Source organism: Sus scrofa, chromosome 3, assembly GCF_054392235.1.
Source record: "Sus scrofa isolate SSC_HxYL_T2T_F1_AM1 chromosome 3, Sscrofa_HxYL_maternal_Yorkshire_Landrace_v2.0, whole genome shotgun sequence".
Classification (NCBI taxonomy): domain Eukaryota; kingdom Metazoa; phylum Chordata; class Mammalia; order Artiodactyla; family Suidae; genus Sus; species Sus scrofa.
This window is the reverse complement of record NC_139385.1, coordinates 32,103,801-32,118,029: the sequence shown is the minus strand read 5'-3', so window position 1 is coordinate 32,118,029 and position 14,229 is coordinate 32,103,801. Positions and strand designations below refer to the sequence as shown.

Sequence of the window (14,229 nt, the reverse complement as noted above, 5' to 3'; positions counted from 1 at the left end):
AAGTGGAGGGTCTTGTAGGCAGATAGAAATGAAAATAATACACAGAAATCTTCTGCATTTCTACACACCAACAATGAAAGTTCAGAAAGAGAAATTAAGGAAACAATTCCATTTACCATCAGAGCAAAGAGAATAAAATACCTAGGAATAAACCTACCTAAAGAGGCAAAAGACCTTACTCTGAAAACCATCAGACACTGATGAAAGAAATCGAAGCGGACACAAACAAATGGAAAGATATACCATGCTCTTGGGTTAAAAAAAGCAATATGGCAACAACAAAAAGGAGTTCCCGTCGTGGCTCAGTGGTTAATGAACCTGACTGGCATCCACGAGGACGCAGGTTCGATCCCTGGCCTCGTTCAGTGGGTTAAGAATCTGGCATTGCCGTGAGCTGTGGTATAGGTCACAGATATGACTCGGATCCTGTGTTGCTGTGGCCCTGGCTTAGGCTGGTGGCTACAGCTCCAATTGGACCCCTAGCCTGGGAACCTCCATATGCCGCGGATGTGTCCCTAGAAAGACAGAGGAAAAAAAAAATCAATATGGTCAAAATGACTTTATTAGGAAATCTACAGATTCAGGACAATCCCTATCACAGCAGCAATGGCATTTTTCACAGAACCAGAGCAAACAAATTTTTAAAATTTGTATGGAAATATAAAAGACCCTGAATAGCCAAGGCAATCCTGAGCAAGAAAAATGGAGCTGGAGCAATCAGGCTCCCTGACTTCAGACTATACTACAAGCTACGGTCATCAGGGAGTTCCCGTCTGGCGCAGTGGTTAACGAAACTGACTAGGAACCATGAGGTTGCGGGTTCGATCCCTGCCCTTGCTCAGTGGGTTGACGATCCCAAGTTGCCGTGAGCTGTGGTGTAGGTTGCAGACGTGGCTCGGATCCCACATTGCTGTGGCTCTGGCATAGGCTGGCAGCTACAGCTCCGATTGGACCCCTAGCCTGGGAACCTCCATATGCTGTGGGAGCGGCCCAAGAAATGGCAAAAAGACAAAAAAAAAAAGCTACAGTCATCAAAACAGTAAGGAACTGGCACGAAAACAGAAATATAGATCAGTGGAACAGGACAGAAAGCCAGAAATAAACCCACACACCTATGGCCAATTAATCTGTGACAAAGGAGGAAAGAATATACAACAGAGAAAAGATAGTCTCTTCAGCAAGTGGTGCTGGGAAAACTGTACAGCTCCATGTAAAAGAATGAAATGAGAACACTAACACCATACACAGAAATAAACTCAAAATGGATGAAAGACCAAAATTTAAGACTGGATACTGTACAACTCTTAGAGGAAACCACAGGCAGAACACTCAGACGTAAAGCGCCGCAGTGTCTTTTTGGGGCCAGGGAGCAAACCTGTGTCCTCATGGATACTAGTCGGGTTGTTACCACTGACCTACAGCAGGATCTCCTCCCATGTTTAATTTATTGCAATTATTGTCAGAAGAATGATTTCACTCCATCATATTCACATTGTATAGGAAAAAAGCAATGTAGAAGACGAATCCAAACTATCCCATGTCACTGTGCTTCAAAACCGGACCCTTTGAGGCGAGTCACCCCATCACAAGGAGCAGGTTAAACACAGGGTGCGGGGTGGCAGGCAAAGACCCAGTAACAAGGCTCTTTGCCATAAGCAGCTCACCGCCTAGTCCAGGGTTCCTAGCTTGGACTCACCCTGGAGTCACACGGGAGCTTTTAAAACCATTCCGATCCTTGGCCCCACCCTGATGAACTCAGAATTTTTAGTTCACAATCTGAAAAATTCTAAAAAGCTCCAAAGGACATTCTAGTGGGCAGCCAAGAAGAACCACTGATCTAGGTTTTTTCAGAAGTTATTTAAAAATTTGCAAATCATAGAAATTTCAACAAAGCATGAAAATTATAGCCCATTTTGGTCCAGTCTGGGGAGCAGACCTAAAGGAAAGGATTATAATTCAACTTCATAAATAACCCACAATTTAGAATATTCTCTGACAGAAGTAACCTGCCTTGGACTCACAATTCACCACAGAAACAAAGTCAGTCTTCTTTGCTGATGGGCTCCACAGTCTCGCGGTGCCACACTTAAAACATTACCATGTTTGAAGATTCCTGTTTCTTTCTTTGTCTTTTCCAATGGCCGCACCCGCAGCATATGGAGGTTCCCAGGCTAGGAGTCTAGTCGGAGCTGTAGCTGCAGACCTACACCACAGCTCACGGCAACGCCGGATCCTTAACCCACTGAGCAAGGCCAGGGAACAAACCTGCAACCTCATGGTTCCTAGTTGGATTTGTTAACCACTGCACCATGACAGGAACTCCTTCTGTTACTTTCTTAATGATTCGTTCATTTTTTTTTTTTTTTTTAAGTCCCATTCTGGGTGTTGGCTGGGTTCGAGTCCCAGCCTATGGGTTCAAGTCCCAGTGTGAGTTGTGTGGCTTCACCTTAATGATTCATTCTTGACACTTTAGGAAAAAATTCATTACAGCCCAAACAAGGACTGGCTTTATTTTCTGTAATCTTAACACACCTGGTGAAACGTCAGCCTTATAGCCATAAAGCAGCACAGAAAAAAATCAACACTGGAGAGCTTTTTTTTTTTTTTTTTTAATGAAAAAAACCTCTCATAGTTTAATAGCAAATTCACAGAACAATGATCGTATGTTTCCTTTTCTGCCCATGTCACTCGTTAAATTACTCTCATTTATACACAGGGAAAAGTGGACACAATTTAAAATCTTTCTGATAAATATATCGCCACACTGCATCCGGCCTGAATAACGCTCTTCAGAACGGTGTACCCTGGAGCCTGTTAAAAACAACAACGATTAGCAAACAGGAGAAACACATCCTCTGTTCACATTCAGCTGTAAACGTACAGGATGTCATGGCAGGGTTGGGACTTCTCTGGGTAAGTACTAACATCTAAGAAACGATGTTAAAGAAAAATAAACTATCTGAAAGAAAAAAGGAAACCTATTCAAAAGACTGGAATGCCTCGGCTGCAGCCAAAACATGTGAACCACCCGCTTTCTCACCGGAAAGGGGGAAAGTGCTGGGAAAAGGATAAGGAAGAGAGAAATAAGATTCCTGGTCGGGAGCGAGGCATTTGCTTGCTTTCTGTCAAGCAGGATGTTGGTTCTCTTTTTTGGACCATCATTTTTAAATCCATCTTTCTGGAAACAGAAAACTGCCCGTCCCTCAACCTTCCAGACAAGACACCACTGCAAGCAAACAGGGAAAGTGGGTCCCCACCAGCTCTGCGCCGTGTTCCAGGCCTATGTCATGGTGCTCAAGCTCTTCATCCCGAAACTTCCTTATCACCTGGTTTAATACAAAGAAATGGGAGCAAGTCAGCCTTCTAACTCCCTGCTGCTGTGAGTTACTCTAGAGGCTAAAGCCTCGAGTTACGTCCAGGACACAGGTAGGCAAACTTTTCCTACAAAGGGACAGACTCAGTAACGCAAGCTTTTGGGGCTGGAAGGGCCCTGTCACAACTCAAGTCTGCCACCGCAGAGGGGACAGCAGTCACGGACAGGGAGACAAATGAGTGCAGCTGTGTTCCCACAAAACCTTATTTACAGCAACCAGTGGTTAACCAGTGGCCACAGTTTACAAACCGACTTAGGCTTTAAAAAACAAACGGTTTCCGTATTTCCTGTAGAAAATTTCTGAGGCTCTTCACTCATTTATGTAATTATTATTCTGAGAACATTCACTTATTTCATCTGAAGCGTTTGTGCTCACAGTACTTGCTCAGAATCCATCAATGATCTGGAAGTGGGAGAGAATACAGGTCTGGGCTCAGGAAGACACGGGGTCTTGGTCCCAGCTCTGCCGGGGCAGGTGACAGGGCACAGGGCTTCAGCTGCCTCGGTTTGCCTGCCTGCCCTGGACTGCGAAGGCAGCCCCAGCCCCTAAGTGTCTATCTTGTTCCTCTTCCCAAACTACCCATCTGCCCTTCTCCCGCACCAGCCTACTCCAGGGCACCGTCAAATACCTGAAGCAGCTCCTCGTATTTGGCAGGATCCTCCTCCATCAGCCTCCGGATCTGGTTGTTGTAGTGGTGCGCTATGGACTCTTCCACAGCCACGGTGCAGGCCATGGCGCCCTCCTTCCCCAGCAGGGCGGTTCCTGCGCCTGGAAGTGTCAGATCCAGACGGTAAAGCCTGGGACTGACACCACTGGAGATGGAGATCAGGTCAGGTCAAGGTCTGTCACCTTGGCACCGCGGGCTCTGGGGCTGGAGAATTCCTTGTTATGAGGGGACGTCCTGAACACTGGAGGATGCTTAACATCCCTGGCACCCACCCACTAGGTGCCCGTGGCATCCATCCCCAGTTGTGACAACTGAAAATGTCTTAGATGTGGCAAAGGTCCTTAGGAGCAACTTGCTACCCTTGAAAGCCATGGTTTTAGGAGGTACCAGGTCATGGTGTTAAAAAAAAACCCCAAAAAACCCCACCCTGAATCACATAGTAAGGATGGTTTTTCTTCTTTTTTGTTTATTTAATTTCTGGAGCATACCCATTGCATGAGGAAGTTCCTAGGCCAGGGACTGAACCCGTGCCACAGCAGTGACAATGCCAGATCCTGAACCTGCTGAGCCACAAGGGGACTCCTGTTCCTTTCTTTCAATGCTCTAACCTTCTGATTACGGCAGGAGTGAGTTTTCACTTGGGGTGAGTGTGTCTTTGATTCTTCTATGCCACTGACTCTCCCTTTTTAAGAGCAAGCAGATCTCAGATTTGGAACCGTCACCAGGGAACATCATTTGCTGCAACTCTGAGCTTTTCTCCCCACTGCTGTGTTTATTTTCACTGCAACCAACTTAGAAAAGTACTGACTTTAAGATGCTGTCTTAAATAAAGCTAAGCAAAATAAGGGCCAATTTAACTTTAGAAAAATATAAAGTAAATTGAAAAAGGTTGAAAAGAACTGTAGAAGTCGTTATTTAATGATTCAATCCTCCCAGATCCCTAAGCTCCCAGAAGCTCTTCTGGACAAATGCGTACCCAGTGCAAATCCCACCACGTTCCAAAAGGGCATCAGAACGGTCGGCCGCACCCTGAAGGCAACCATCAACTCATTGAACTTTTTTAAGTGGTCCTTTTCTTGATCCCACATTTTCTGTAAGAAACATAAAGACATGTAAGCAGTCCCAGGAGGAAGCAAAAAGGAAAAAATGATGAGAACTGCTACTTCTCCCCTCCCCTGGAATCATCATCGAAGAAAAAAGTGTAAACATCAGACTATGGAGAAGAGTGACAGCAAACCAAGGGAACTGCCTGTCATCTCAATTCCAGAGAAGCAGCCCTGAACCACAGTTCTGGCAGAGGCCCCTGCAATCCATAACACACATTCGAGGATAAGGGTCTACGGCCGTGAGAAATGAGATGTTTAGTCTATTTCAAAACTAAGAGGACAGGATATTACCTTTTCTCTTTTTTAAATTTCTTTTAATTTTTGTCTTTTTAGGGCCACATCCCCAACATGGAGGTTCCCAGGCTAGGGGTCGAATTGGAGCTGTAGCCGCCAGCCTAGACCACAGCTACAGCAACGCCAGATCCGAGCTGTGTCTGCGACCTACGCCACAGCTCAGAGCAATGCCGGATCCTTAACCCACTGAACAAGACTAGGGATCGAACCTGTGTCCTCATGGATACTAGTCAGATTTGTTTCCACTGAGCCAGGAAGGAAAGTCCAGGATATTACCTTTTATGTACTTTCCTTTCAGCAGCCAGAAACCTAAGTATCATTTACATCAAAGACAAAGGGGAGAACGGCAGTCAGAGACTGCACTAACAGAGCCCGTCCTGTAGTTAGGAGCTGTCAAATAGCTTTATGTACGGAATCCATCTACACAGTGGCCTTGGAAAGGACAAACTATCATTACCCCCATTATACAGATGAGGAAAGTGAGGCACAGAGATGTTAAGTAACTTGCCCAAGCACTTGGAGCGGGCAACTTAACTTGTGCTGAGTGTCTATTACATGCCAGGTGTGGTGTTAGTTGCTCGACGCCAGTTCTTTTTTTTTTTTTTTTTTTGGTCTTTTTAGGGCCACACCATGGCATATGGAGGTTCCCAGGCTAGGAGTTGAATGGGAGCTACAGCCTACACCACAGCCACACCAGATCTGAGCCTTGTCTGCAACATATACCATAGCTCACGGCAACACTGGATCCTTAACCCACTGAGTGAGGCCAGGGATCGAACCTGCATCCTCATGGATGCTAGTCAGATTCGTTTCCCCTAAGCCCCAACGAGAACTCCACCAGTTCATTTATTCTTCATCAAAACCCAATGAGCTGTTAGCAGCTCATTTTGCAGACACAGAAATGGAGACCCAGAGAAGTCACGTGACTCCCCCAAGGTCACACAGGTAGGAGGTGGGAGAGAGCCATCAAGTGAACCCTGGTCCGTGTGACTAGTAAGCCCAGGCCCGTCCACCTGCCTTTCAGTATAAAGTATAAAACATTTTCACTGGGCTCCAAAAGGGGCGGGATCATAACGTTTTAGCGACTGGTGCTTTCACCTAATGCAATGACCCTCAACCCTTTTTTACTGCCCCCCCCATGAAATTTTAATACTGCAGATATACTATATATCTGTTTATATACTAAATGTCTGGCGGTGCTTTATAAATAAAAATAACAGGTTTTTTTACTCCTTCACCCCCACCTCCATAACTGATTTTTGCTCTCTTGGGGACAACAGTACCTCCCTTGAGAAGGCATGACCCAGTGTGACATGTTAAGGACAGAGATAAAGAAATGCGCACCTGAATGGCCGGCCCGATGCTTGTCCGGCCCAGGACGGCCATCTGCCCAGCATAGATGCGGTTTGCTCCATATTCACCTGCGTGATCCACCCGGATTATTCGATCCACAGCTGCCCAATTGATATTGTCTAAGGTCATTCCTGAACTCCAAAATCTGGCACTGATTCTTCTTCCATAGGCTGCAATGCAAGTGTTTGTTCCCTATTACTCTCAGGTAAACTCCAGATGGATTCTTTCACAGACTGTGGTGTATTAACATAACTTGAAAAGAATTAGAAACTTTTTTTTTTGGTCTTTTGAGGGCCACACCCGTGGAACATGGAGGTTCCCAGGCTAGGGGTCTAATCAGAGCTCCAGCTGCCGGCCTACACCACAGCCACAGCAACGCCGGATCCTTAACCCACTGAGCGAGGCCAGGGATTGAACCCACATCCTCATGGTTCCTAGTCAGATTTGTTTCTGCTGCACCACGATGGGAACTCCAGAAACTTCAATTACTTTACAATGGCAGTGTATGTTAAATGTGGGGATTTTTTGGCCCCACCCATGCCCAAGGCATGCAGAAATTCCTGAGCTAGGGATGGCATCCACACTACAGCAGTCGGCAGTGACAACATGGATCCTTGAACCACTAAGCCACTTGGGAACGCCTTAAATGTTTTGCAATAACTTGGATAAAAGATACATATAATCCAAAGGTGTAAAGTAGAACATGAAAGCCCCCTTCTCACCTCCAACCCTCTGAAGTTACCATTACTGGACATTTTGTTATACATCCTTCCAGATGTGCATCTTTGATTTTTTTTGGCCCTCATACAGATTACACATTCAAAAAATTATTTCTGTTCAATAGAGTTGTAGAAGGAGGATTGCTATATCAATGGATATGCATTTATTAAAATGTCCACCAAAACTCTAATCCAAAAAGATGCATGTGGGAGTCCCCATCACGGCTCAGCGGTAATGAAGCCAACTAGTAACCATGAAGATGTGGGTTCGATCCCTGGCCTCACTCAGTGGGTTAAGGATCCGGTGGTACTCATGAGCTGCAGTGCAGGTTGCAGATGCAGCTCATATCTGGCATTGCTGTGGATGTGGTGTAGGCCGGCAGCTGCAGCCCCAATTAGACCCCTAGCCTGGGAAGTTCCATATACCACAGGTGTGGCCCTAAAAAGACAAAATATATACATACATATATATAAACATACACACATACATGCACATGCACCTCTATGTTCATAGCAGCACTATTTTCAACAGCTGAGACATGAAAAAACTCAATGTCCATTGCCAGAGGAATAGATAAAGATGTAGTACATATATACCATGGAATATTACTCAGCCATTAAAAAGTGAAATAATGCCATTTGCAGCAACATGAATGGATTTAGAGATTATCATGTAAGTGAAGTCAGAAAGAGAGGCAGATCATATGCTTGCACTTACATACAAAATCTAAAATGTGACACAAATGAACTTATTTAAGAAACAGACTCACAGACAGAAAACAAACCTATAGTTACCAAAGGGGAAAGGGGCTGGGGGAGGGATAAATTGGGAGTTTGGGATTAACATATACACTCTAGTATATATAAGACAGATAACCAATGATAACCTACTGTATAGCACAGGGAACTATATTCAATATTTTGTAATAACCTATAAGGGAAAAGAATCTGAAATATAGATACGTGTATAAGATATAGTTGGTTTACAGCGTTGTGTTAATTTCAGATATACAGCAAATTGAATCGCTTTGCTGTACACCGGAAACTAACACAACGCTGTAAACCAACTAAACTTCCAATTTTAAAAATTTCAAATTAAAAAAAACAGAAAATACATATCCTATCTCTAACACAGACCTTAGACAATTTGGAATTGCCATTTCTTACATATAAAATTAGGACCAATCAGGTTATTTTCTTTTTAAGGGAAAACACAATAATAAAACCTTTCTTACTGAGTTATCATGGAGACAAAATGAGATACAGGAAGCAAAGTAGCTTTATAAATGAAAAAGAATCACAACATTATAAATCAATACTTTTAAAAATGGAAAAAAAGAAGAAGAATTCTGTCATTGGCTCAACAACAGAGCATTAAAATTCATGTTCAACAATCCTCTGGGTTTTGCCTGCACTCACACACTTAAAAATAAAACTGAGGCTCACTGCTAGAAGCTCTCAAATGCATCATTTTATATTCGTGTTTTCCCAAAATGTGAAACACATATCAACGATGTGTGACTTCAAATGGTTTATGGGACGATCTTAAGTGGCTATGCACATGCATTAAATAACACTCATGTTATTTAGTTATTCTCTTCCAATCCTTTTGCTTTCATCAACGAGGCTGTAAAGGTGACATAACTTGAACACTTCCTAACGCTTGTTAACCTCCCATTCTTACCAGAAAGACAGGTTCAAGCCTTGGTAGGCAGCAGTATCTAATACAACAACTTGTGTTCAGCGTATTTATTTTTTTTACAAGTACTTTACTTGGGACGTGCGATCCTGGTTCTCCGCTTACCGTAAAGATAGGGTTTCCGTGAAATCATTTAATTTAAAAACAGAACACGGTTTAATTTTTTAAAAAGTGATAAAAAATACAAGTGGTACTGCGATAATGCAACCATCCTGAAGGTGGTAGACGAATGACTTAACTTCCAGAAAACGACCTCACAATTTTGAGGCCGCTGGGACGAAATGAGGAGAGGAGCCAGGATCCAAGCCCAAGTCTCTCTCGATGCTCCACCAATTTCGTGCTTCTCAAAATATGCAAATGCATACGAAGCATTCGAAGGGCTAGTTAAAATACAGACATGGCGACTCAGTAGGTCAGGCGAGGGACCTGAGAAACCGCATTTCTACCAAGCTCCCTTGGGGAGCTGGGAAGAAGCCGACGCTGCGGATTATGGGAATACACCCACCCATGGGACGCTAAATTTTCAAGGTCGCCAACTTTGCTCAGCCTGGAACGCCGACCACACCTGCAGTGACGTCAGAGAACAGGTGTGCAATTAGGTCATTCCCCCAACCCGCTAACCCGGAACCGGCACCACAGAGCGTCACATCAGAAAACCACTCTCTTCCCGCCCAGCGGGCCGGCGACACATTACAAGCCTAGCCCTGCTTTTCCGCTCGCGCTCGGTCGCAGTCCCGTGACGTATAAACGTCTACGCCGTGACCTCTCCGACCCAAACCTCAGGAGAAAAGTTCATTGCTCGCCAGCCCAGCGCGGGGCAGCCATCGCTCTCACACTTTACCTGAAAGGGGCCGCGGGGCCCCCGTGCGCGGAAGCCACAAGCAGCGAGCCGCCACTGCCCCGGCGTAGCTCATGGCCCCGCAACAGGGTACCCACTCCTTGAATAGTGAGCCCAACTTGCCCTCGGCACTGACTGATGACGTACAGCTGGCGTAAGGCAGATGCAGCCCGCCTCTGCGTAGGTGGAAACGCCCCTAAGCGCCCAGCTTCCACTCGATTGGTTGGGAGTGTCAAATGGAAAGATCCTATTGGATCTGACCATTATCAATCACTCAGGAGCCCGGTGAAGGGTTGCCATGGAGATGAGAACGCTAAATTGTTCTTTAGAAGATAGCGACAGGATTACTACCTAACCTCCGTTCCTGGGAAAGAGGACCGTGAGGGAATTATTTACTGGCATAGCCATCATATTTTATGCTTTACCAGCATAGGAGACTTTTCTCTATTTGTAGCCTTTATCCACTTCCAGAAATTACATTCTGGAATTCAGTTCACTGCATGGTATCTCCAGGTATTTTGGGGGTTGACAGACGATTTTAAATTTCTTCTTAGCCCTTTTCTCTATTTTTTAAATTTTCTACAAAGAACATTATTAATATTATTATATCCACTTTACTGTTAGTGTGAACGTATTGATGCAAATTGGTTTCTTGACGAGAGGGCTGGGGAGGTGAGATTTAGCAACGTATTTCATAATTTTTTTTTTTTTCTTTTGGCCGCCACACAGTATATTAGCGCTCCCGGGCCAGCGATCAGATCCGGGTGGCAGTGGCGACCTTTGTTGCAGCTGTGGTAATGCCAGGTCCTTTAACCCACTATGCCAGGCTGGGGATTGAACCTGAGTCCTGGCACTGCAGATATCAATACCGTTGAGCCACAGCAAGAACTCCACGTATTTCACACTTCTAAAAGTTATTCACCAGTTCCCTGGTGGTCTAGTTGTTGGGACTCCTGGCTCTCACCACTGCGGCCCAGGATTCAACTCCTGCTCTGGAACTGAAATCAAAACTATATCCGGTCTGTTAATGTAGACTCATCAATTGTAACAAACCGTAGCACTCTGGGGGAATGTGGCAGCAGAGGGTATATAGGAAATCTACTTTCCTCACTTTTGCTGTGAACCTAAAACTGCTCTAAGAAAATAAACTAAGAAAAAATTTTGGTGGACATTTTAATAAATGCATATCCATTGATATAGCAATCCTCCTTCTACAACTCTATTGAACAGAAATAATTTTTTGAATGTGTAATCTGTATGAGGGCCAAAAAAAATCAAAGATGCACATCTGGAAGGATGTATAACAAAATGTCCAGTAATGGTAACTTCAGAGGGTTGGAGGTGAGAAGGGGGCTTTCATGTTCTACTTTACACCTTTGGATTATATGTATCTTTTATCCAAGTTATTGCAAAACATTTAAGGCGTTCCCAAGTGGCTTAGTGGTTCAAGGATCCATGTTGTCACTGCCGACTGCTGTAGTGTGGATGCCATCCCTAGCTCAGGAATTTCTGCATGCCTTGGGCATGGGTGGGGCCAAAAAATCCCCACATTTAACATACACTGCCATTGTAAAGTAATTGAAGTTGCTAATTGTTTTCAAATTACTTTAATACAGTGCAGGAATTTAATAGTTTATGATCAACTCTTATATAACTTTTTATTATTTTATTTGTCTCTCTAGGGCCACACCCTTGGCATATGGAAGTTCCCAGGTGGGGGGTCAAATTGGAGCTATAGTTGCCACCCTACACCACAGCCACAGCAACTCGGGATCCAAGCCACGACTGCGGCCAACACCACAGCTCGAGGCAAGGCCAGACCCTTAATCCACTGAGCGAGTCCAGGGATCAAACCTGCATCCTCAAGGATGGTAGTCAGATTGGTTACTATTGAGCCACTACGGGAACTCCTATATAAGTTTTTAAACCCAAATATCTGGTGAAGGTGAGGATGATATAACATTCTCATGTACAGCTCCTGAGTGTAAATCTGGCTCTCAAAAGCCTTAAAATATTCTAAACCTTGGCTATATAATCCCATTTCAGGTCTCTAAAAGAAAAAAAAATGGAAAAAAAATGTTGACGTAGACTTATGGATGTTGGAGTTATTTATTATCAGGAATATTTGGAAACAAAATATCAAGCAGCAAAGGAATGTTAAAAAAAATTGTGATCCATCTGCATGATATTATATTATGTAGCCCATTGAAGTACTTATAAAGAACTTTGGATAGGAGTTCCCGTCGTGGCTCAGTGGTTAGTGAATCTGACTGGCATTCATGAGGACTCAGGTGTGATCCCTGGCCTCGCTCAGTGGGTTAAGGATCTGGCATTGCCTTGAGCTGTGGTGTAGGTCGCAGACACAGCTCAGATCCCACGCTGCAGTAGCTGTGGCTGTGGCTGTGGCTGGCAGCTACAGCTCCAATTTGACCTCCAGCCTGGGAACCTCCATATGCCAAGAGTGTGACCCTAAAAACCAAAAAAAAAAAAAAAAAAAACCAAAAAAACCCAAAAAACAAAACTTTGGATAAAATAAGAAAACAGTCATGAAAAAGAAATGAGAATATCATTTTTTTTCTTTCTTTTCTTTTCATTCTTCCTCCCTTTCTCTGCACTTTCTACCTTAAAAGGAATTTTGCCAAGATTACCAGCGGCTGTCCAAAAATGCTATTTTTTTCTCTATAGCTTTCAGTGTTCTCTGTATTTTCTATAATAAACAAGCAGTTTTGCAATGAGAAAACATTTCACAAAAAGCTTATTATTTCCTAATTCGGTCCTCAAAAATAAAAGTCAGTCTCTGTATTATTGTTATTTTTTGTCTTTTGTCTTTCTAGGCTGCACCTGCCGGCATATGGAGGTTCCCAGGCTAGGGGTCTAATCGGAGCTGTAGCTGCCAGCCTACACCACAGCCACAGCAACACCAGATCCGAGCCACATCTTCGATCTACACCACAGCTCACAGCAACACCGGATCCTCAACCAACTGAGCGAGGCCAGGGATCGAACCCGAAACCTCATGGTTCCTACTTGGATTCATTTTCCACTGCACCACGATGGGAACTCCCAGTATTATTTTTTGAATTTAAAGAGAAGGGTACTTTATCTCACAAAAGTGAAGATACCTGTACAAAATTACACAATTAAGCAAGTAATTGAGCCATTCCATGTCCCATTCATCGGAAGAAAATAAACCAAATGAAATTTAGTAATAAAGCCATACCCTATATAAAGAAGATATATTCAGAAACTGTCTTCCTAGGGATCAGATCTTGCAGTGCCACTCCAGCAAAATTAACTACTTTTGTAGACTCAAAAAAAAAAAAAAAGCACAATCTAAAATTTGAGAGTTAAGTTTTATTGGGGCAAAATGAGGACTATAGCCCAGGAGGCAAATAGCTTTGAAATATGGCTCTAAAGAGGTGGGGGGAATATCAGTGTACATGGAATTTTGGTGTCAGGGGAGGTACATGAATCCAAGCACACATTTTTACAGAAGGTTACTACTAGTCACGAGGAGCAGATGTCACCATGAAGGATTTTAGTACTTTTCTAGATAAGAGGAGATGCAAAAATTGGGCTCATACAATCTCCTGAAAATATCTAACTACCTGAAGACCTGTCCTGCCAGTTTTCCCAGAGCACAGAGTGCCTCCATCCTGCTCTCCACCCTGAGCTCTTTCAAGGGGTGTTGAGGGTTGGCAATTGCAGCTCTCATGATTCAAGCCAGCAGAGCTAGCTGGCCAGTGCCAATCTCAAGTTCACACTTTCTTCTCCAATATTTATGCCAGTGTGTATTTGCAATCAGATACGCAGCTGTAGGAATTTACTTTGCTCACTTAAGAGTTAATGCAAACTAAAGACTTGCCTAAATGGATTCTTCTCTTTGCTGGGATGAGAATATTTTCTGTGGCTGCAAGAAAGTGCAAGGCAGGAGTTCCCGCCATGGCTCAGCAGTTATAAACCCTACTAGTATCCAGGAGGACTAGGCTTTGATCTCTGGCCTTGCTCAGTTGGGTTAAAGATCCGGCATTGCCTTGAGCTGTGGTATGGGTCACAGACGTGGCTCTGATCTGGCTTTGTTGTGGCTGTCGTGTAGGCTGGCAGCTACAGCTCCGATGTGACCCTTAGCCTGGAAATTTCCATATGCTGCCCTAAAAAGACACAGGAAAAAAAAAAAAA

At 44.0% G+C, this 14,229-nt stretch overlaps 1 protein-coding gene across 2 annotated transcripts; it reads right to left on the bottom strand.

Moving 5' to 3' along the window:
* Window positions 1-2,477: 2,477 nt before the first annotated feature.
* Window positions 2,478-10,187, bottom strand: COQ7 (coenzyme Q7, hydroxylase). 2 transcript variants are annotated; one of them, XM_021086541.2, is made up of 6 exons: window positions 10,054-10,187; window positions 6,786-6,964; window positions 5,018-5,132; window positions 4,003-4,142; window positions 3,258-3,326; window positions 2,478-2,811 (listed from the first exon to the last, which is right to left on the bottom strand). In XM_021086541.2, the coding sequence occupies exons 1-6, from the start codon at window positions 10,124-10,126 to the stop codon at window positions 2,734-2,736; spliced, it is 654 nt and encodes a 217-aa protein (XP_020942200.1). In that variant the 5' UTR covers window positions 10,127-10,187; the 3' UTR covers window positions 2,478-2,733. The 2 variants fall into 2 exon arrangements, with proteins under 2 accessions (XP_020942200.1, XP_020942202.1); XM_021086543.2 differs by lacking the exon at window positions 10,054-10,187 and adding an exon at window positions 9,718-9,946.
* Window positions 10,188-14,229: the final 4,042 nt, after the last annotated feature.

What these genes read in the sequence shown, in the direction of transcription:
- COQ7 (XM_021086541.2), bottom strand. Translation starts at nt 10,126, where the DNA reads ATGAGCTACGCCGGGGCAGTGGCGGCTCGCTGCTTGTGGCTTCCGCGC. An exon ending in CGTGGTGGGATTTGCACTGG is followed by an intron (nt 4,143 to 5,017) that starts GTACGCATTTGT and finishes TGACACTTCCAG; the next exon opens with GCGCAGGAACCGCCCTGCTG. An exon ending in TGGAACACGGCGCAGAGCTG is followed by an intron (nt 2,812 to 3,257) that starts GTGGGGACCCAC and finishes TGTTTTTAACAG; the next exon opens with GCTCCAGGGTACACCGTTCT.